This window comes from Poecilia formosa, unplaced genomic scaffold (assembly GCF_000485575.1).
Source record: "Poecilia formosa unplaced genomic scaffold, Poecilia_formosa-5.1.2 Scaffold149, whole genome shotgun sequence".
Classification (NCBI taxonomy): domain Eukaryota; kingdom Metazoa; phylum Chordata; class Actinopteri; order Cyprinodontiformes; family Poeciliidae; genus Poecilia; species Poecilia formosa.
This window is the reverse complement of record NW_006800088.1, coordinates 1,066,691-1,085,168: the sequence shown is the minus strand read 5'-3', so window position 1 is coordinate 1,085,168 and position 18,478 is coordinate 1,066,691. Positions and strand designations below refer to the sequence as shown.

The 18,478-nt window shown below is 41.8% G+C and overlaps 1 protein-coding gene across 1 annotated transcript in view; it reads left to right on the top strand.

Moving 5' to 3' along the window:
• The window catches only part of tesk1b (testis associated actin remodelling kinase 1b), a 28,234-nt gene that overhangs the window by 7,896 nt on the left and 1,860 nt on the right, over positions 1-18,478 (top strand). Inside the window, exons 3-10 of the mRNA XM_007563638.2 lie at positions 8,674-8,795; positions 8,934-8,982; positions 10,360-10,506; positions 11,302-11,384; positions 16,232-16,322; positions 16,782-16,865; positions 17,877-17,963; positions 18,300-18,399. Of these exons, the coding sequence (XP_007563700.1) occupies positions 8,674-8,795; positions 8,934-8,982; positions 10,360-10,506; positions 11,302-11,384; positions 16,232-16,322; positions 16,782-16,865; positions 17,877-17,963; positions 18,300-18,399 (763 nt within the window). The remainder of the gene's footprint in view (positions 1-8,673; positions 8,796-8,933; positions 8,983-10,359; positions 10,507-11,301; positions 11,385-16,231; positions 16,323-16,781; positions 16,866-17,876; positions 17,964-18,299; positions 18,400-18,478) is intronic.

Here is an 18,478-nt window from a genome sequence, read left to right as displayed (position 1 = left end):
CACTAATTCAGTTCTCCTTTTTTAGTGCCGTTTAAACCCTGTAAACATATTTTTGCGTTTCCACAAAGCTTGCTTGATAAAGTACTTGCAAATGGCTGCAAGAGTTCATTAAACGCCAAGAAGTCTTCAGACATTGTTTTTTTTTTTCTTTTCTTTAATTCAATATTAAGATTGTGTATTTGTCAGCACCTCAGCTGAAAACTGGTGCAGGGTTATAATTATAGCTGGAGAAAAAAAAAAAAGACCCTGGGGCATTTTGCTGTTTCCCGTATCACGTTTTATTAGCCTAAATTAAAAGGGGCCCCAAAAAAGCCCCATTCATTTTCAGTGTAACGGTTTTCATGGAACATCCAGGACCTCATAAGCGAAGAGTCTTTTAGGGGCTTCATTCGGTTTCTGCTGAGCTCTTCGCCCAGCTTTTGCTTCATCCAAAATTCATAACGATGTTGAGGAAACTGTCGGCGAGGCTCAGGGTTGGGCCTCTGCTTGTTATCTTTGGAGTCTGCAAAGCACAGAAGAGAGCATTATTGTAATGACAGGCTGCAACAGAGAGGGAAAAACAAGCGTACCAGCGCCTCGGTTCCTCTAAAATATGATCTGATGATGAACTGGAGACGAGAAAAGGGATAAAGAGGAGATTAGTGTGACAGAACACAGTGACCATGATTGAAAACCTTAATGTCTGCATGTCGGCTGCTTGTGATAAAGTGGAGGAAAAAAACATCTCTGGTGTCGTCGCCTCTGTGGGTTTACAGATCCTGGTTTATACGGCTGCTCAGCATGCCACAAATTAACCGTCAACTTTATTAGAAGTGACATTATCGGCTTCAGATCTACTTGGTGTAATTTCTTTGATTTTGTTTTAAGATTTGTGCAACTTGGATTGAGTGATTGACTGGGAACTACAAAAGTAATAATTTTCTGACAGTTGAAGTTCCCGAGACATAAATATTTCATTCATCTGCTTTTTGTTTTGTTTTTTCTTTTTTTTTTCCCTTTTTCTTTTTGTCTGTGGAAACTAAATCACACACACACACACACACAGCGACACTCCCCAAAAACGAAAGAGATAATGATTGTTTTAGTGCGGGAAATCACCCAGCGGGACAAGTTGAGATTTGACCGGTTCCTTGTGCAAATCCCCGATCGCTGGAAGAATTTCAGCTCGGGAGGAATCCGTCGGCAACAAAGGAGCGACGGTGGGGGGGGGAAAGCTGATCCTCAAAGTCGCCGTCCGTCAGCGGCTGTCTCCTGATCGGCTTCCAGCGCTCGGGATTTACGCGGCTGCTCTGCGTTTTGGGTGTTGGTGTTGCAGAGCCAGTGCAGACTTGAACATCAGAGCCTTAGCCTAGCGCTAGCTCGTCTTTTCATCCCACCGTTTTTGCTGCCGTCGGTTGGATCCTGCTTTGCTGCCACTTGCTGCACAAGCCATCAGGCTTTGTTTGTGTTCTGCACTGCCGCACAAACACGAAAGCACCGAGGAGGCCAGAGTGTGTGCCTGTCTTTACTTGAACCTTTGTTTTTTTTTTGGTTTTTTTTGGGGGGGAGGGAGGTTACGCATTTCTACCAAACCGGGGAGGAAGATGGTTTGTGCAGCTGTTGCCCAACACCCAAGTTTTCCTTTCCGTCAGTGTTTTTCTAGCTTTATCTCCAGAGATGGTTGATGTTTGTTTACGTCGGTTCACAATGAGAGTTTCCTCCCGTCCACTTGTTGGCAGTGCTGTAGTCTTTAGCTAAACCTCAAGGAGGACCACTCCCCTGTGAGAAGATAAACAAATGGCCCATGGTGGCGTCTGCGTGGTGAAATGCGCTTATGATGGAGCCGAGCTCGTTTGTTTTCTGGAGTCCGTCCCTTTAGCTCTAGAATCTCATTTATGAAACATTAAACTGGTGGGTGTGAGGGACGCAAAGTAAAATCCCACCACCTTTTTTAGATTTAGAAATCGGTCAAGTTTCTTTTTTTAAAGGAATAGTTCGTATAAAGCATGACTGCATGTGGTAAATAGCTGGTTAGCTTATGTAGCATCTGCAGCTCAAACTGTAATCAGTTCAGTAATCTTGAAATAACCTTTAAACATTTTTTTTTATCTGTTGGCGACGTAAAATGTTCTGTTTGGATCGCAGTTTAAGGTCACCAATCACTTTAACAATCAATTAATCTATCGACTATTAATGGATTAATCAGATTTTAAAAAATTGCACATGGTACAGATTGTTCATTTAGCCATTTTAGCCTTTTTATACAATATTAGAAATACATTAAAAGATGCATAAACAAATCATTCAATTCCTTTTTAAAAAATATTGCCTAAAATGCAATAATATAACTTTCTTTTAGTGAATCTGAAATGAATGGAGCTAAAACTATCCCACTTGAGGAGTTTTAGTTTAAATATATAGGCAAAGTGTCATCTTAAATGCAAAATTTATAATTTTGTTTTGTAAAATTTTGACTTAATTCCCACTTTGAATATGTTCTTTTTTTTGAGTCTATATTCTATAGTTGACACTTAATCGATTGCTAAATTAGTTGACTTTCAGCAATCGATGTACCCGTTTACTCACTAAACACCCTAAGAACCTACAAGACAAGAACTCATGAGCTTTGTTTTCTTTTTTAAAATAATTTATCTAATAGTGTTGCATTATGGGTAATAAAATCTAGCAGCCAAGAAGTGATTTACAGGCAGCAAGCGAGCAGGAATGCATGAGCCACCGATGACTGAAAAGGTAAGCTAAGACCTGTTGGCACTTGCGTTCCTGTTGACACATCCCTTTAAGCCTTCATGTAATTGTTCCCGTCTCTTTATAATGACACGTGTGACCAGGCTGCCTTTGTTGTTTTAAAGTTTTGAAAAGTCTTTATCAGACACAATAAAACGGCTAAAATGATTAGGCGACGATAAAAAGAAACGGACAGAATCCTGAATAAAACGATGTAAACACAAGATCAACAAAACACAGTGGCATCAAACTTCTAAAAAAATTTACAGTAGTTTTTTAAAATAAGAGAGAAATGTCTGCTTATTTTAAAGTATTACACTCCGTCATTCTAAGTTTTTAAAATTTTTATCACTTGCCGAGTTTTGTTGACTTAACCAAACTGTTGTCTTCAGCGCCATGTTTCTTCCCGTGTTTGAGGAAGGATCGTGGTTCACTGCTGCACATCACGTCCACTACCAGAATCTGACCTCTGACCCCTAACAGAGCCAGCACTCCCTGCTGACTGGCTGATGGAACCCCATTTTTCCCGACTTCCTTGTCGTCTCGCTCGCCTGCATGAAGACACGCCGGCACATTTACATGCTGCTTAAAGCGAAAGCAGAATTTCAGGTGGAGTCTCCGACCGGTTCAGGGAATCAGGTGATTTTCTTAAAATTTGCAGAGTGGGCGGAGCCTCTCCAGACTTTAACAAAGTTTTTACACACGGTCTGTAAGGGAGGTTTGTCGCTACTTTACCGCCACAACGCTTTCCAGCTGAAACTCTACAGTCGTGTATTCTCTGATGAATGACTACTGCTGCCGTTTGGGGGGGAAGTGGTGCAGAAACCATGAAAGCCACCAGGTTTTCAGAGCTGACCCTCTGCCAACGGCGAAGTCACTGAACTGTGTTTGTAGCTGGATTTCTGGTCACACTCAACCACATTTTCTTCCCTCTGCGACACCAGCGAACCATGCGACGTGCTCAGCACACATGCTTTTCTTATTTATGCTGATGGTTGCAGTCTCCCCTGCAAGGTGAGAGCAGTGTGTGGCTTTCTTTACATGAGGAAATAAAATTATTGCATAGATTGGCGAAAAATCTGCATGAACGGCTTCATGGGATTTGGAAAATGATTTGTGACCTGGTGATTTTTCTTTTTTTTTTCAATTATTATTAACCCCTAATCCTTTGCAGAAACCCTCTTAATTAATAGCTTAAACTGGGTGAAGCTTAAACATTTGCAGTGAGTTTTTATCTTAGATTTTTACGCTTTTTTCTCTCTCTGCATTTAACAATTTAAAGAGATGATGTATCCTAGAAAATGGTCACAATTTAAAATATTATTTTCAACATATTTGCCTTTACATAAATACAGTATTTCTGTTTTAAACCTTTTTCTTTCCTTCCAAGTTCAGTTGCTGTCTTATTGAATCAGTCGTCACATCGTTTCAGCAAAGTGGTTTTAACTCCATTTGCAGCTGACCAGAAGTGAGAGCGCTTCACTGGAAGCTCATTAGTTCAGAAAAAAACAACACATTTCTCAATATGACTCCAACTAACTGAGCATCAAAAACTCCTTTAGAATCGCATCTATAAAAGCTTTAATGCATCCCTCTTGCACTCGTCTCTCTTTGTTTTGGGTCGGTCCAGTTCGCGGAGCCGCTGGCTGACGAGCGCGCGCCGCCCGTGACCTTTCGTCTGCTGACGGCAGCACTTTACAAGGCCGAGTGTGTTTTGGTGGAGAGCTTCGGGGTGTGTCTGAACTCGTGTTTGTGTGCGAGAGTGAAGCATGGGCCTGTGGGTAATTGCTTTACGTCGCGGGCATTCCAGCGGCGAGTCGGCAGCCGGGGCCATTAAGGCCGTGGGAACGAGACGTGTGGAAGAAACGCCACAAACGCTGCGTTTTTGTTTTGCTGCCGTCTGAAAAGGCTCGGTTCTGACCTCCGCGTCGAGTCGGGCTGTAGTGATGACGAGTGAGAGAGCCTGTTTGTTTGGAGGCTAAAATCTGTCAGAACAAAACAGCTGGGTCGAACGAGGCTGCATCAGCATTTGGCGCATGTGTGCGATGCAGCCAGTCTGCAGCGTGAGTCACAGTGTGGCGGGTTGCTAATCCCTGGATTATATTTGAGCATGTAAGTATTTCTACAAGGAGGTGTGAAGACAGATGTGGGCAGGGAACAGAGGGCAGACGTGATTTTTAGCTGCAGAGCTGCAGGAACGGCACTTTCACCGTAGCATGAATTCATATTCACCCCCCTTTTCCTTCAATACCCCTAAATAAAATGCTTTGCAGCCAATTGTCTCCAGATGTTGCATAGTTGGTAAATACTCCGCCTGTGTGCATTTAGACTACAGTATAAATCAATTTGTCAAATATGCAAAGGTTTGTTAGAAAACATTAGTAAACCGACGGGAACAAGAAAATTGGAGCAGGTTAAACACTGAAACAATTTAAAGATGCAACGGTTTAAAATGAGATATAAAGTAATTTTAAATGGTTATTCAGTGGAGGATTCTCAGTTTTTTGTGGACGAGTGTTTGCTTAGGTATGTTCTCTGTTGAAGAAATAGTTTTATTTATTTTGTAAAAGAGAAAAAGGCAGCAGGATTAAATAAGTTTATACTTCTGCCTAAAGCCTTTCCAAACAAATGTGTGTGAAAAAAATCATACTATTCTGTTTGAATTGTGAATATGTTTGAGTTTCGCTGCAGATTTATTTGTTTCAATGTCTTCATGGTCCAACGACGGGTTTACTTCAAATACATGGCACTTCTACAGTTTTGTTCTGGTCCCAGTACAGAGCCTGGAGTCACACCAGCTGTGACTTTGAGATAAATGGAGCGATGCATCCTCCTGTTTTCATACGGCTTACTACCAGAAAGGTAAAAACCAGCCAATAGCTCAGTTTCTACTGACACTATAATGCTTTATAGAATCTCTAAAAACTGTCGCAAAAAGCATTCAGCATCTAATGCCATTTTATTTTAGTCTGTCTGTTTTGTTTAGCTATTGTCATTTAATCTATACTCTTCTGTTTATCACATCTGTTTACAAGACACAAAAGTTTGCACTTGCAACGTGTGAAAGTTCAAGGTGCAGGAATGCTTTTGCGCCCTTCAGTTCTTCTTCTTGCACCCCTCTAGTGCTAAAGGCCACTGCAGTCTTGCCCACCTCCCTACAAATCTGACTCATCCTGTAAGATTAGTCCAACAGGCTCCAGTTCCTGCACATTTCTGCTCCCGCTTCATTTTCCACCTGAACAGAAGGCGGCTTCGTTGCCCTCAAAGTGTGATTTGCATGTGTGTGTTCATGCACATCCTGCAGCCTGACTGAGAAGGCTGCGATTTGTCCTCCTCCTCAGAACAAACAACGTCCTTTTCTTTTGTGCCGACCTGCGCGTGTGATTATGCGTGCGCGCGCGTAAACACGGATGCAGGACTCAGATCTAGGCCAGTGTCGCGGCTCGGAGGCTCTGCTCTCTGACCCTCCTCCTCCTTCATTACACACTCTGCCTTCGCTAATGAAGGCGCAATCCGAAACCCTGCTGTGCCCCTTTGGCTTTATTATTAGCATGGAGGAAATTTGGTATACAGTCAAGCATTAAGGTCACAACTCCTGATTGCTGATGTAAATAACGGTTTGTTATTGGCAGCAGGGCGGACTTCTGTTTTAGCAAACTAACATCGCAAAAGAGATTCAGTTTCTCCTTGAAATTAAAACCCAAGCTGAGGCTGATTTTGTATCCTTACCTCATTATTTTTGAAATAAGCCAGTTCTGATATGAATGGCAGTTTAGTATTTTACTACAAGTTCGTTCAAGTGCTAAAATAAAAGTTTGTTGGGCTCCTTGAAGACGTTTAACCTTTGACCTGGAAAGGATCCTTGGACTCTCGGGTATTTATCCTCCTGTGAGGCTGTTTACATCCTCGGGGGTCACATGTGGGTCCCTGACCTCTGAGCTCGTCACGTCGGTCATCAGGGCCAGATTAGTCGAGGTGCGACGGCCCGTCAGACCGAGAGCGGAACGGTTCCAGGACCGCATTGTTAAATTTTAATTATTTACGGGTCTGTGCAGGAGCTGCTGCGGTGTCGAAATGCGACCCGAATGTTGTCATCTGCACGGGTCCAAAGGTGTGTGGAAAGCCCTCGTGTGTCCAAACAAGTCCGCTGCAAGAGGCAGGAAAACAGAAACGGTAGTGGCTGTGTGGACACAAACAGATCTAGTGACCAAGTCACAATTTCCATTTCATACCCATAAACAAGCATTTGCTCCAGTGCATTTGATTTTCCAAAGAATTTATGTTTATATCTATTTTGGTTCTGATCACATTTGGACCCACTGCTCTGGTGAAATCTGACATTTGACCCCTGATCCAACCAGAATGACTTTGAGCTCCATCTTAGAAGTAAATACTTATTTGCCCTACAAATTAAAATTTTCTCTACAGCAAATTAGACCTGAGGCAGTATGACATTCTCTGTGAACAATGACCTTGAGCAAAAAAAAAAAAAAGTTATGCATTATGTTGCAAATGCAAACAATAGTAACTCTTTCAGCCAGCTGACTGGCAGTAGACAGCAACATGTGCAGGGAGAAATGGCCAGATAAAAAGGATTGCTTTAGGACTTTTTAATCTCATTTAAAGGACCTTAATCGGTGGGTTCAGTATGAAACTATTGCCCTGATGAATCTCTCTGCACTTCAACAACGACCCATTCCAACACCAACCACTGGAAACGACCAGAACTTTAAAAGTATGAAGACGTAAAAACCCGAAATGAACAGCAAACCTGTTGGCTGAATCCAAACGGCTGTTATGATTCAGTAAACACAGAGAGGATTGTTGTGCCATAAATTCTATGAAGTAAATTTTGCAATAAGAGGAAGACTTGATTTTCCTGTTTTGTAAAACAAATCTTTTACCATCCAGTCTCTGTAGTCTGCAGGGCAACCACATGAAAAAAAGTTCTTCCCTGTAACATTTTTCTTTGATTATAAATTGACTCATCTTAGACCAACTAAAGTGTAAGCTATGTTTCCAGGCATCGCATGCCAACAGGTTTTCTTTAGGTGAGGGAGACGTTCCTTCCTGGAATTATCTCTCTGGGGGGAAAAAATCATGACGTTGCAATTTTGCAGAGACTTGGTTTCGTTAAATTTCATGAATAAAAAGCTCCTTCTACTGTTTCTGAGTGCTGTATTGTTCCATCCAGTTCCTCTAAACGCCACAGCATTGAATAACCAGCTGGTTCTGTGCAACCAGCTGGCATGTTGGGTTATTCTCTTCACCAATCTATCAAACCATCTGTACCGTCGGCCCTCGGTTCATTCTGCGTTGAACTTTTTTTGCTGCAATTCTTCCCTTTTTTTTTTTTTTTTAAAGTTTTCCACTGAAACTAAAGCGGGGAAAATGCAGCCAGTGAAGAGTTTACAAGAATGCATCTGGCTCCGTTGTGCTGCTCTCACAGCTTTCCTCCTCGTTTCTGCTTGCACTTCTGGTCTCGGTAAAAAAAAAAACAAAAAAAAAAAAAACTGACTTCTCTCTGTGCCAAACAGTTCAGCTGTCATATCCGTCTGGCATAAATTTCTTTTAGAAGTCAAAATGCATGCCAAGCAAATGCATGTCCTGGGAGTGCAGAGGGGGTTGGTGGGGGGAGAAGGAGGAAGCAAGTCGCGTCTCCGTTACCATACCAGACGGCGCCATCGCCATGGCAGCAGGTTTGGCCAGAAAGTGCAGCTGATGGTGCAGCCGACCTGCTAATGTTTCCTGGCCCGTCTCCAGAAATCGAGCAGCACAGAGTTTCCACACGCACGAGTTTGGGAATGTTTTTGTTTCTGTGTTTTTACTCTTAAGATCAGTTGGGCTCGCACGAAATAAAGGCGCTTTTTCCTTGCTGCTTGAACGTTTCTTTTTGTAACTTTGTACACGACGAGGTTGAAACGGTCCCGTTTTGTCCTGCGTTCCCAGGTGCAGCACCGCGTAACGGGCCAGGTGATGGCTCTGAAGATGAACATCCTGGCCAGCAACCGAGCCAACATGCTCAGGGAGGTCCAGCTCATGAACAGACTGTCGCACCCCAACATACTCAGGTAACTCAAACGACGATCGCCGTACGTTTATATACCTGCAAATGCATCAGACGTAAATATTCTACCAAGTGTTGATTGAATTAGTTCCTTGAAAAAAAAAAATGTGTGGTTTTGATTGTTTTCTATGTTTCCCTGCAGGTTTATAGGAGTGTGTGTCCATGAGGGACAGCTGCACGCTCTCACAGAGGTGAGGCCCTGATGGGATGTTTCATTTAGGATTTGCCATGATTTTACCTAAAAAGCAGGACTATAATCTCACCCATATTGCCAGGCCATTGCTCTTTATCGCATCAAACTGGCATTAGGAGAAAGTTCACGCTTGTTTTTGTATTCAGACTGACGTGTCGAGATGATTTCCTGCATCAGCTAGCAGGACGTTCAGCCAGAACTCTGGTTCCTGGCTTCTTGTGTGAACGGCGAACTCTGTCGCATTTACAGAGCAGTCGGTTTGGTGTTGGTCTTGGAAAAAGTGGCCCACCACTTCAGAGGAGCTAAAAGAAAATAAGCTCTTAGCAAAAACCTGTTTCAACTCTCGGGGTCCCTTTGCAGTCTGGAAAAATGGGGAGTTTGATTTTGACATTTCCACATCTGGATATTCGTGGAGAAAGATTGAACACCTCTGGCTTGAATTCACCATCGCCCAAGTTTCATATTTTTCCACAAAGTGCAGCGTGGGGACCACTTGTGGACCTCTGAATGACAATAGTTCAAGACCACACTTCTTTCTGGGTCTGATCTATTTTGTTTTGTTTTTTTTGTTTTTTTTTGTTTTTGCAAATTAAGTAAAAGAAGGAAAAAAAAAAAGCAGCAACTTTGCATTTTTTTCTTTCTGAACTTGAGCTGCTGTCGAGTAAACATGGAGCATCTGTCCCTGTCAGGCCAAGGAGACAGAATCACCTGAATAAACACGCAGAGGTCAGGCGGCTTGTGTCACCTGTTCCTTTGCGTCTAATCGGTTCACCAGCGGTTACCATAGTTACCCAGCAGCAAATAGGAAGCAACACAAAGACTTAAAGTGAGATCTGATGCATTCACACCCCCGTCACCTGCGCCCGAGCTTGTTTTCATGTCGCTGTGTGTTTTCGACACGCGGCCTGATCTTTAGTTCCTTTTTTTTTTTTTTTTTTTTCTTTTTTAATATTAATGAATTGGCAGTTTGTGAGATAAACACTCAAAGACGAGTTGACAATAAAAGAGGAAATTCAAGCAACCTTGTGATTCAGTTTGCAACTCATTTCCTAAGTTCTGATGTGGAGAGTTTGCACATTTCCTGCTGCAGCTCACACACTTTATTTAGATTAAGCTTTTCATAAGCTTTCAATGTTATAAATTCAAACTGAGCAATTCAAACTTTTGCAGAAGAATTTTTATTAAACTGCAACTACATAATTGTGACCTAAAATAAGTAGCCAATAGGACATTAAAATTGTCATCAGTAGTCGCACTCCTACGTTCTTTTGCATCAGCGTTGTGAGGGTTGTTCATATCAGAGGTTCAGCAAAAGGTTATTAAATCTAAACCGAACACGTTTTTGTTGTCGTTTTTCTCTCTTCCTGCGGTCCAGTACATCAACGGCGGTAACTTGGAGCAGCTGCTGGGCAGTGACGTGTATCTGTCGTGGGCCGCGCGGCTCAGCCTGGCTCTGGACATCGCCCGCGGACTCAAGTACCTGCACAGCAAGGGCATCTTCCACAGGGACCTCACCTCCAAGGTTAGCATCGACGCTGCTTGCAAGGTTACTGAATGCATGAGAATTTATGCAGATTTGCCCTTTTTGTTTTTTTGTTGTTTACATTAGACACATTTTTTGCAGAAGGTAAAGGCTTCCCTCAAGTATTGTCGCCACAATGCTATGTTGCTCCAACTCTAGATTTGTGACGGCAATATGCTGGAATCGGATCAGAGAAGTTCAGAAATAGAAATATTGGCTCATTGGCCTAAAAGTGACTTTCAATCCCAGCTTAATCCCTCCAGATTGTGCTGATTTACAGAAGAGGCTCTTTGATGCAGTTTCAGTTTTCTGCCAAGTCTGCAAGTTTAAAGAAAATTATATTATTTTAAAAGGATCAGTGTTAAATTTTAAATACCTTACATCTGTAGTTGGTTCAATAAGAGGTCAAAATAAAACTTAAATTCATCTTACAGATTTCTTTTTGTAAATTTCTTATGTTAAACAAAATGTCATTTTTGTTTTTATGTAGACTACAATGTGTACTGTGCGTTCACTGACTTTTGGAAGCATTTTTTGTTTTCATTTAGCAGTACCAGCATTCTACGTGTTAAAAACAAGAAATTGTAAACCATAAATTTATTTTCACTTCCACTATGAGGCTCTACTTGCTAGTCGTGTAAAGAGCTCAGTAAATTACAGTTAAAGTTTGTTATGGCAACTAAAACCTCTTGAACGCCTCATCTCGGATCACTACGGAGGTGATCACACCGTCTGGGTTGTTGGATGTGAAGCATTAGATGGTAACCACTGTGACCTCTGACCTCCTGTGTGCAGAACTGTCTGGTGCGCCTGGAGGGCGGCATGTGCTCAGCTGTGGTGGGAGACTTTGGCCTGGCAGAGAAAATCCCAGATTACAGGTCAGTCAATAAAAACGTAACCATCTATAAACTTTCTGCGATTAGATAAGTCTCAATAAATCACATTCCTTCACTTCTTTCTTTGTGCGATATCGGTCATGCCGTATCTTTTGAAAATATTTTCACTCAACTTCTCCTTTTTTTTTTTTCTTTTTTTTTTCCCCCCTCCACATCCAACCTTGGACACATTCAGATGAGACACAGTCACAAAAAAACGAGACCATTAATCACAGTAGATTTAGTTTTTAATGGTATGCAGACACCAGTCGCCTCCTCCAAATACTGCGGTCTGACCCCCGTTTGCTCTCTCAAATAAAAGAACGGACAGACGGAGTAAATATTGACAGCTCTGAGTCACGCTGCAGATGACGCCCAACTTGCTCTGCTGCTCCCATCATGCTATCTGCTCCTGTGTTTGCAGCTGCATTTAATCACATTTGTGCGGCGCGTGTAATTTATAGTCGTTCTGCACTGTTTGACAAAAAACAGAAGTTTTATTTTGTTTAGGTTTTTTCTCTCTTGGTGACTTCATGCCTCCAGAATTGGTTTGAGATCAGATTCTTCTTAGCAACCAGAATTACCACAATGTGGAAAAATGCTTCAGGAAAGTCGCCCTTTCAAAATGCTGCTTGTAAAATAAATCTCTTTGGCTGCAATCATAAGCGTTGGAATGAGAGCAAGTGTTCCCCTGGTTTGTGTAAAGTCACCGTTTTAGAAAATTACTGGCACATTTGCATATTTCTGAGATCATATGTAGAAGCGATTACGTTTAAGCCCCGGAAAGGAAGCACTAAATCCAAAGTTGGATCTGGTGTTGAGCGAGTGAAGCTGTGCAGCTGCAGAAATGACGGTCATGGACACGAGAAGCTGCAGTTCTAGTCCTAGGAAAACATCCATGAGTTACTTTCAGGGTATCTGATGCTGAAATTAATTTTTTTGTCAGAGGAAACATTGCTGTTTTCCTCATAGCCGTAGGAGTCGTTCTCAGCGTAGTCTTCATCACGCTCTTCATAATCCTACCTGGTGCCTGACCCTTGGTCAGCATTGCCGTCATTGTCCCTTATTTATCTTTAGTCATGATAGCCTGGTATGACCTCTTATCCTCCGCCATTTCCTTCGTTCTTTCGAAACGATTCCTTCCTGGAGACTCTGTTGTGATTTTGGACTTTACTAAATCGCTAACATTTGTCCGTGGTGCATGTAATGTGCCGGAAATGTTCTGAGCCGTAAACAAATTGTAAATGGACTGAGCTTTTCCAATCATTTTTACCATTTTACACTAGAGTCACATTCACCCATTGGTACTCGCATTTATGCATCGATGCAACTTGATCGGTAGGCAACTTGGGGTTAAGAGCCTTGGACATCAACATGACGGAAGCCGAAATCGAACCTACAACCTTCCGATCACGAGACGATCACATCCTACGGTGCGAAGAGAGAAGCACCGATCCAAACGAGGCGGCTGTTAATTCCGTGGTCAACACGGTGGCCTTGTTCACTTCCTCCGCTGCCGTTGGCAAAACGGCGCAGAATATTCTCCACAACTTCACCTTCAATTCTTTGATCGGCCCGGTAGAAAATCAGCGCCGTCGTCGTCCTAGTCGTTCTCACAGTAATTCTCATCTTACCATTTTCCTCTACGCAGTCGTCACATTGAAGTCCTTAATCCACGTTCTGGTCGTCCTCGTCTTTCTCATCTTTCTCATTGCCGTCTCCTTTCCCTTTGGCATCCTAATAATTGCTCCCTCACCATCATCATGGTCGTCATCTTGGATTGTAAATAATCAAAGCTGTGATAATACTTATTGTGCTCCCATTTTACCACAAAAGATAAAAACTGCCCATCAGTTTGCATATTTAAGATTTTTTGTATAAATTAATCTCTTAATCGCATTACAGAAAATGTTCTTTTGCTTCAGCTGAAAACTGTAGCTTGTAATGGTAAAACTCTTGACCCTAAAAGAAGCAGAACTGACCTTTAAACCGTCTCCAGATTGGAGGTTTCACATCCAACTTTTGAGTCTTCTGCCAATGGAGCAGCTGCTGCTGCAGAGCTGAACATCTTGGCCGTTTTGGACTCATGAACCAGGAAAATCAGAAATCCGTGCATAATGTAATGGTTTTAAGGTTGGATAGTCAAATTTTGATTAAAAATATCAGCTTTTAAAAAGCAGTTAATTCTTAAACAAGCACACGTCAGTTTAATAAATTCTTAGATGTTCAATGTAGCCAGATATTTTATTTTAGAGAGGATTTTTTTTCAAGCTTCTGCCTGCAGAGTTGTGTCCTTTCCTCCTTTTTAGCTCTGCAGAGTCGGAGACGCCTCGCCCTGCAGCCTGACTCGCCTTCCTCATAGTGCGCTCTGCTTCCGCTCCCTCTGCTTCAGCCGAGCCACCGTTCATGTTTACACAAGTGCACGCCACGGCCGGGGGCCCGCTCGTAGCTTTCTCGCTTTAAATGCTTTCTGTGTGCATCACCTAGTAAAATGTGAGCAGGAGGGAAACTGAAAACGAGGCCTGATATTTCCCAAATGCGACATCTCTCCCTCTCTTTCTCCTCCTGAAACGGCCACTATTTACTTTTGCATACTTGTGCCTCCATTCTTTTTTTTTTTTTTAAACGGCAGCTGGTGGATTGTGCGGCTGTCATCCCCGAGGTCGTGTTTGCTTTTCGTTTTTACTCAAACACATTTGCTTCCTGCAGCGACGCACACCAACAGAGCAGACGTCGTGTTTGTGTTGTTCGTCTGCAAAACGGCATGGAGTGGAGAAAGAATGAGGGAAGCAACGGAGATGATTGAGGAGTCTGTCGAGGAGGAGGGGGGGTTAGGAAAGCTCCAAATATGGTCAAACTATTCCAGTCTCTCCCCCCCCTCCTCCCCCGCTCGCTGTCCCTCTGGTCTTTTTTTTTTTGTTTTGTTTTTACTCCAACTCGTGTCGGTCAAGTCGGTTTCCCTCTGTCTTCTGCGCGTTCTCGTTTGTGCCAGTCCACTTCTCCAAATGGTGTTTACACCGGGAGCCATGACCGTCTCGGCTTTTGTTTTGGATTTTCTGCTGCATCATAACCCGCCGTGGCAGATGGAAATAGAAACGGGGAGGAAGTAGCTGCCTGCAGGAGGGTGTGTGTGTGTGTGTGTGTGTGTGTGCGTGCGCACAATCACATCGTCCCTCTTGAACATTCTTCAGTTCCTTCCTTCTTTTTTTTTCTGCTAAAGTTGCACAATATCTCAACATAACTGAAAATATTGTGGTTTCTTAGACGCAGGAGAAGCGCAGGCAAACGCATAAACAGTGACCTCAGAAAACCTCTCTTGCCTTGGCTCTGTGTTAATCAGATTGAGTGTTTTTATGCGTTTTATTTATTTACTTGCTGCTTACTTTGCCTTGCAAGTACCGCAGTTTATTCTAGTTGATGCTTTCCAACAAATCTGAAGTTGATTCCTCTACTTCTGGTCTTGATGCTCATTGTAAAGGATATGGAAGATTCTGCGTTATGCTTGTTCCTGCAAATTAGTATATTAATTTTGAATCGTTTTTGTTTCTTCCACAGAAATCAATCAACGTCCAATTTGATTAAATTCAATAGTTTTGTGCATTCATTTCTTGTTTTACTTTTAGAAGGAAATGTTTGCATATACTAAAATTGTCTTTAAACAGTTGCCAAGCTTTTCTATATTTCTCATTATTAATTTACAATACTTGAGCTAATGGCGGCGCACTTGACCCAGTTACTGGGAGGAAAGGGCCAAAAATGTCAACAAGCTAAAGTTGTACAGTTTAAAAGTCGAGTCTAAATTATGTACGTTAACAAATCTGAAAAATATCTTTCATATTGGGCGCATGAAAAACACAAAACAAAACCAACTCTGACCTACAGCAGAGTTGGTTTTAATTTAATGTCGATGAGAAACTTTTTTTTATACAGTGCAAGTAAATATCTAATTTTATCTGTCGTTTCCCGCATGAGACGGTAAAATGTTTTCACCCGAAGCATGTCTCTTGAAACAAACAAATAAAACAAACAAATACAGACACATAATTATACATTTCAGTCCAAATGTGGTAGATGTTCCTGCCACACGCAGTAAATTGACATCTAGATGATGCTTGTTGTTGTTTTTTAGTCCAAGTACATTGTTGGCTGCGCTGTGCCTTGTATTTGTCGCGCCTAAACTTGTTCGTTGTTTATAAGTTTAAACCACAAACCTCTTAGTATTATTGGCCAAACGAGACCAAGACGTAAAACTTTTTGGCTGACATGAAAAACAGAACTGAGACTATTGTGAATAGTTTGTTTACACAGGTTATCTCTTTGTATTGCTAACAGTAGTTAGCATCACAACGGCTAGAAAATCCCACAGGTTATCAACGTTTCAACTGAATTCAGGTGAACATTGTGTTCCCGTAGTTCTCCTAACTGCATTGTTTTCACTCTTCATCTTCCTTTGCAAATTTTGCGCAATTATAAACGGTAAATGTTGGCTGCAGGTTGAAAAACTGGAAAAACTTTTTTTTTTTTTTTGAGTGGTGGACGGTCAAAACCAAAGATGAACTGAAAAGAAAAGCACTAAGTCATCATATAAAAAAAGTTGAAACTTTACCTTTATAGCTCCAGGCTCGGTTAATCAAAGACTCTGAAAGTTAAAGCTTCATTCCGATTCTCATTTTAATTTCAGCCCAACTTGGTCTTAGCTTGTATTTATTTTCCCTTGTTTAAAGCTTTTGTTGTTTGTTGTAACTCAATTTTAAGCCCTCTTTGTACATTCGAGTTTTATATTAATACTTTTAGCCGAAAGTTAGCATCTGAAAGCTCCCGTTTAAGCATCTTTCTTCTTCTTTCTGCAGTGAGGAGGAAGTCCAGGAGCGTTTGGCAGTTGTTGGCTCCCCCTACTGGATGGCCCCAGAGGTGCTCAGAGGAGAAGTATACAATGAAAAGGTACTGAAGAGGAGTGACCTCCTTCACTCTTTAAGCTGAAGATTGTTCCCTGAGCTCAATGTCGACTGTGGGTGTAATAAAAAATAAATAAATTTTAAAAAACAGCTGGTTGAATAAACCATGGAACTATGCAGCGAGGTAAAGCAATAAATGTGTAAATCATTTTATTGTTGAGAGAGCAAACAGACAGGTTATGCAATTGTAATATTTACTCATTTGTAATTGTAGCGCTTGGTGGAAATTCCCACTCAACACTGCCGTTAAATGTTGACCCTTTTTATGTATATTAAATGCAGATATACTCTTAGCTGCTATTAATCTATGAATTTGCATATCTGTAAAAACATACCAACTTTGCACAAAAAATATATTGTATTGCTAAGAAATTAGAGGAATGGATAATTATTGTTTCTTTGTCCTCATTTTTTCTTGATAAATAATTTCATGGTGTCGCTGCAGGTGGATGTGTTTGCGTACGGGATCATCTTGTGTGAGATCATCGCGAGGATACAGGCCGACCCAGATATCCTGCCACGCACTGAGGTACCGGTTCCGCTTTCCATGACGGAGCCGAGCGGCTTAACCCCACTGCGCTGCGCGTCGCATCCACATCCTGTTTGAACCAGACCTGTCTTCATGAGGAAAAACATTGAAGCCTGAACACAAACATGGCTGCGTCCATAACGCAGAGGATGCCGAGATCGGCAGAAATCTTAATGCGGTGTCATAATGACTGGAGCCGCTTCAAGCGAAGTCACGGCTTTATCGTTTCGTCATCTTCTCTCTGGTTGTTATCTTGGACAAACGGGAAGCTGGCTTTCCTATCTCGACTGAGAATTCAAATACTGATAAAGGCCTCAAACTGAAGCGAGTGTTTGTGCCGCACGCAGCATCAACTTGGCTTGACCCAACAGTTTGTGTGGCCTCTGACCACATAAATATTTGGACTTGGTTTTGAATATGGTGTTTAAACAGGAAAAACAGCAAAACCACACACACACACACACACACACACACACACACACGATCCGTTGCGCTCACTGGAAATTGCACAATTCAAAAACAATCAAATACTGTAAAATTTCATAAATTTCTCTGAATTATTGTTGCATACATTGATATGCATACATTGCTTTACTTTCTTGATGACATGGACAGATGCTTTGGTAGTGATGCAAGTAAGTTCAATTTTTGTGGTCGTAAGTCAAATTGACAGTTTTCCGTTATCTCTGAACAAATTTCAGAAATTGGCTTTAAATTAAGACTTTTATTATAAATTTCATCTGTGGCTTTTTCTCAGTATCTGTACAGCTGGTGTGTTTGTCAGCCTGTTATTCATACGCAGCTGCAGAAATTGCCTACATTTCTGGCTGCAAGTGTTTCAGTACTTTATTTCAACTCCTGTGGGGCTATGATAAGAATATTTCTCCACTCGGTATAGTGGCTGAAGCCATTATCTGACAGAAATTAAAATTTAGAGAAATTGGACGATAACCACAGTGGATCTTTTTAGAAAGCCATTTAGAATATTTTCTTTTGTGTGTTTTCCTTCAGGACTTTGGGCTGGACGTCGAGGCCTTTCAGCAGATGGTTGGAGACTGTCCACCTTACTTCCTGGATTTGGCCATCGCTTGCTGCAATGTATGAAACGCTCATTAGATACACACATGTGCTCCATCTCTAATATGGCTGCTTCACATTCTGCTGTCTGTATTATATCTGCATATCTCCTGCTATGACTGTAGGGGAAGCTGAAGGAAGCGTTAGAGCTGGACTTGATGTAACTTTCATATAAATGCAAGTTATGGACAAGGATGGTTTTATGGGATTGTTGTATTTGGACAAAAAACATGAAATTAATGTGATTTATTTGCTTTTATTTAATAAGGAAAATTGACACTAGGGAATATAACTACAATGAGAAGAGTCTCAGTTTGTTGTCTTACTTAATCATCCGTGTCCGTGTGTCGTTCTCAGATGTCGGCGAGACTCCGTCCGTCTTTCTCCCAAATCGTAGCCGAACTGGAGAAGAAGAAACGAGCCGAGAGAGAGCAGAGAGGCGAACTTCCAGTGAAAAGTGAGGCGACGTTTGGGCGCCGCGTGACAATAATCTGATGTTTTCCTGTATTTAATCAGGCTTTTCTCTGTACAATCCC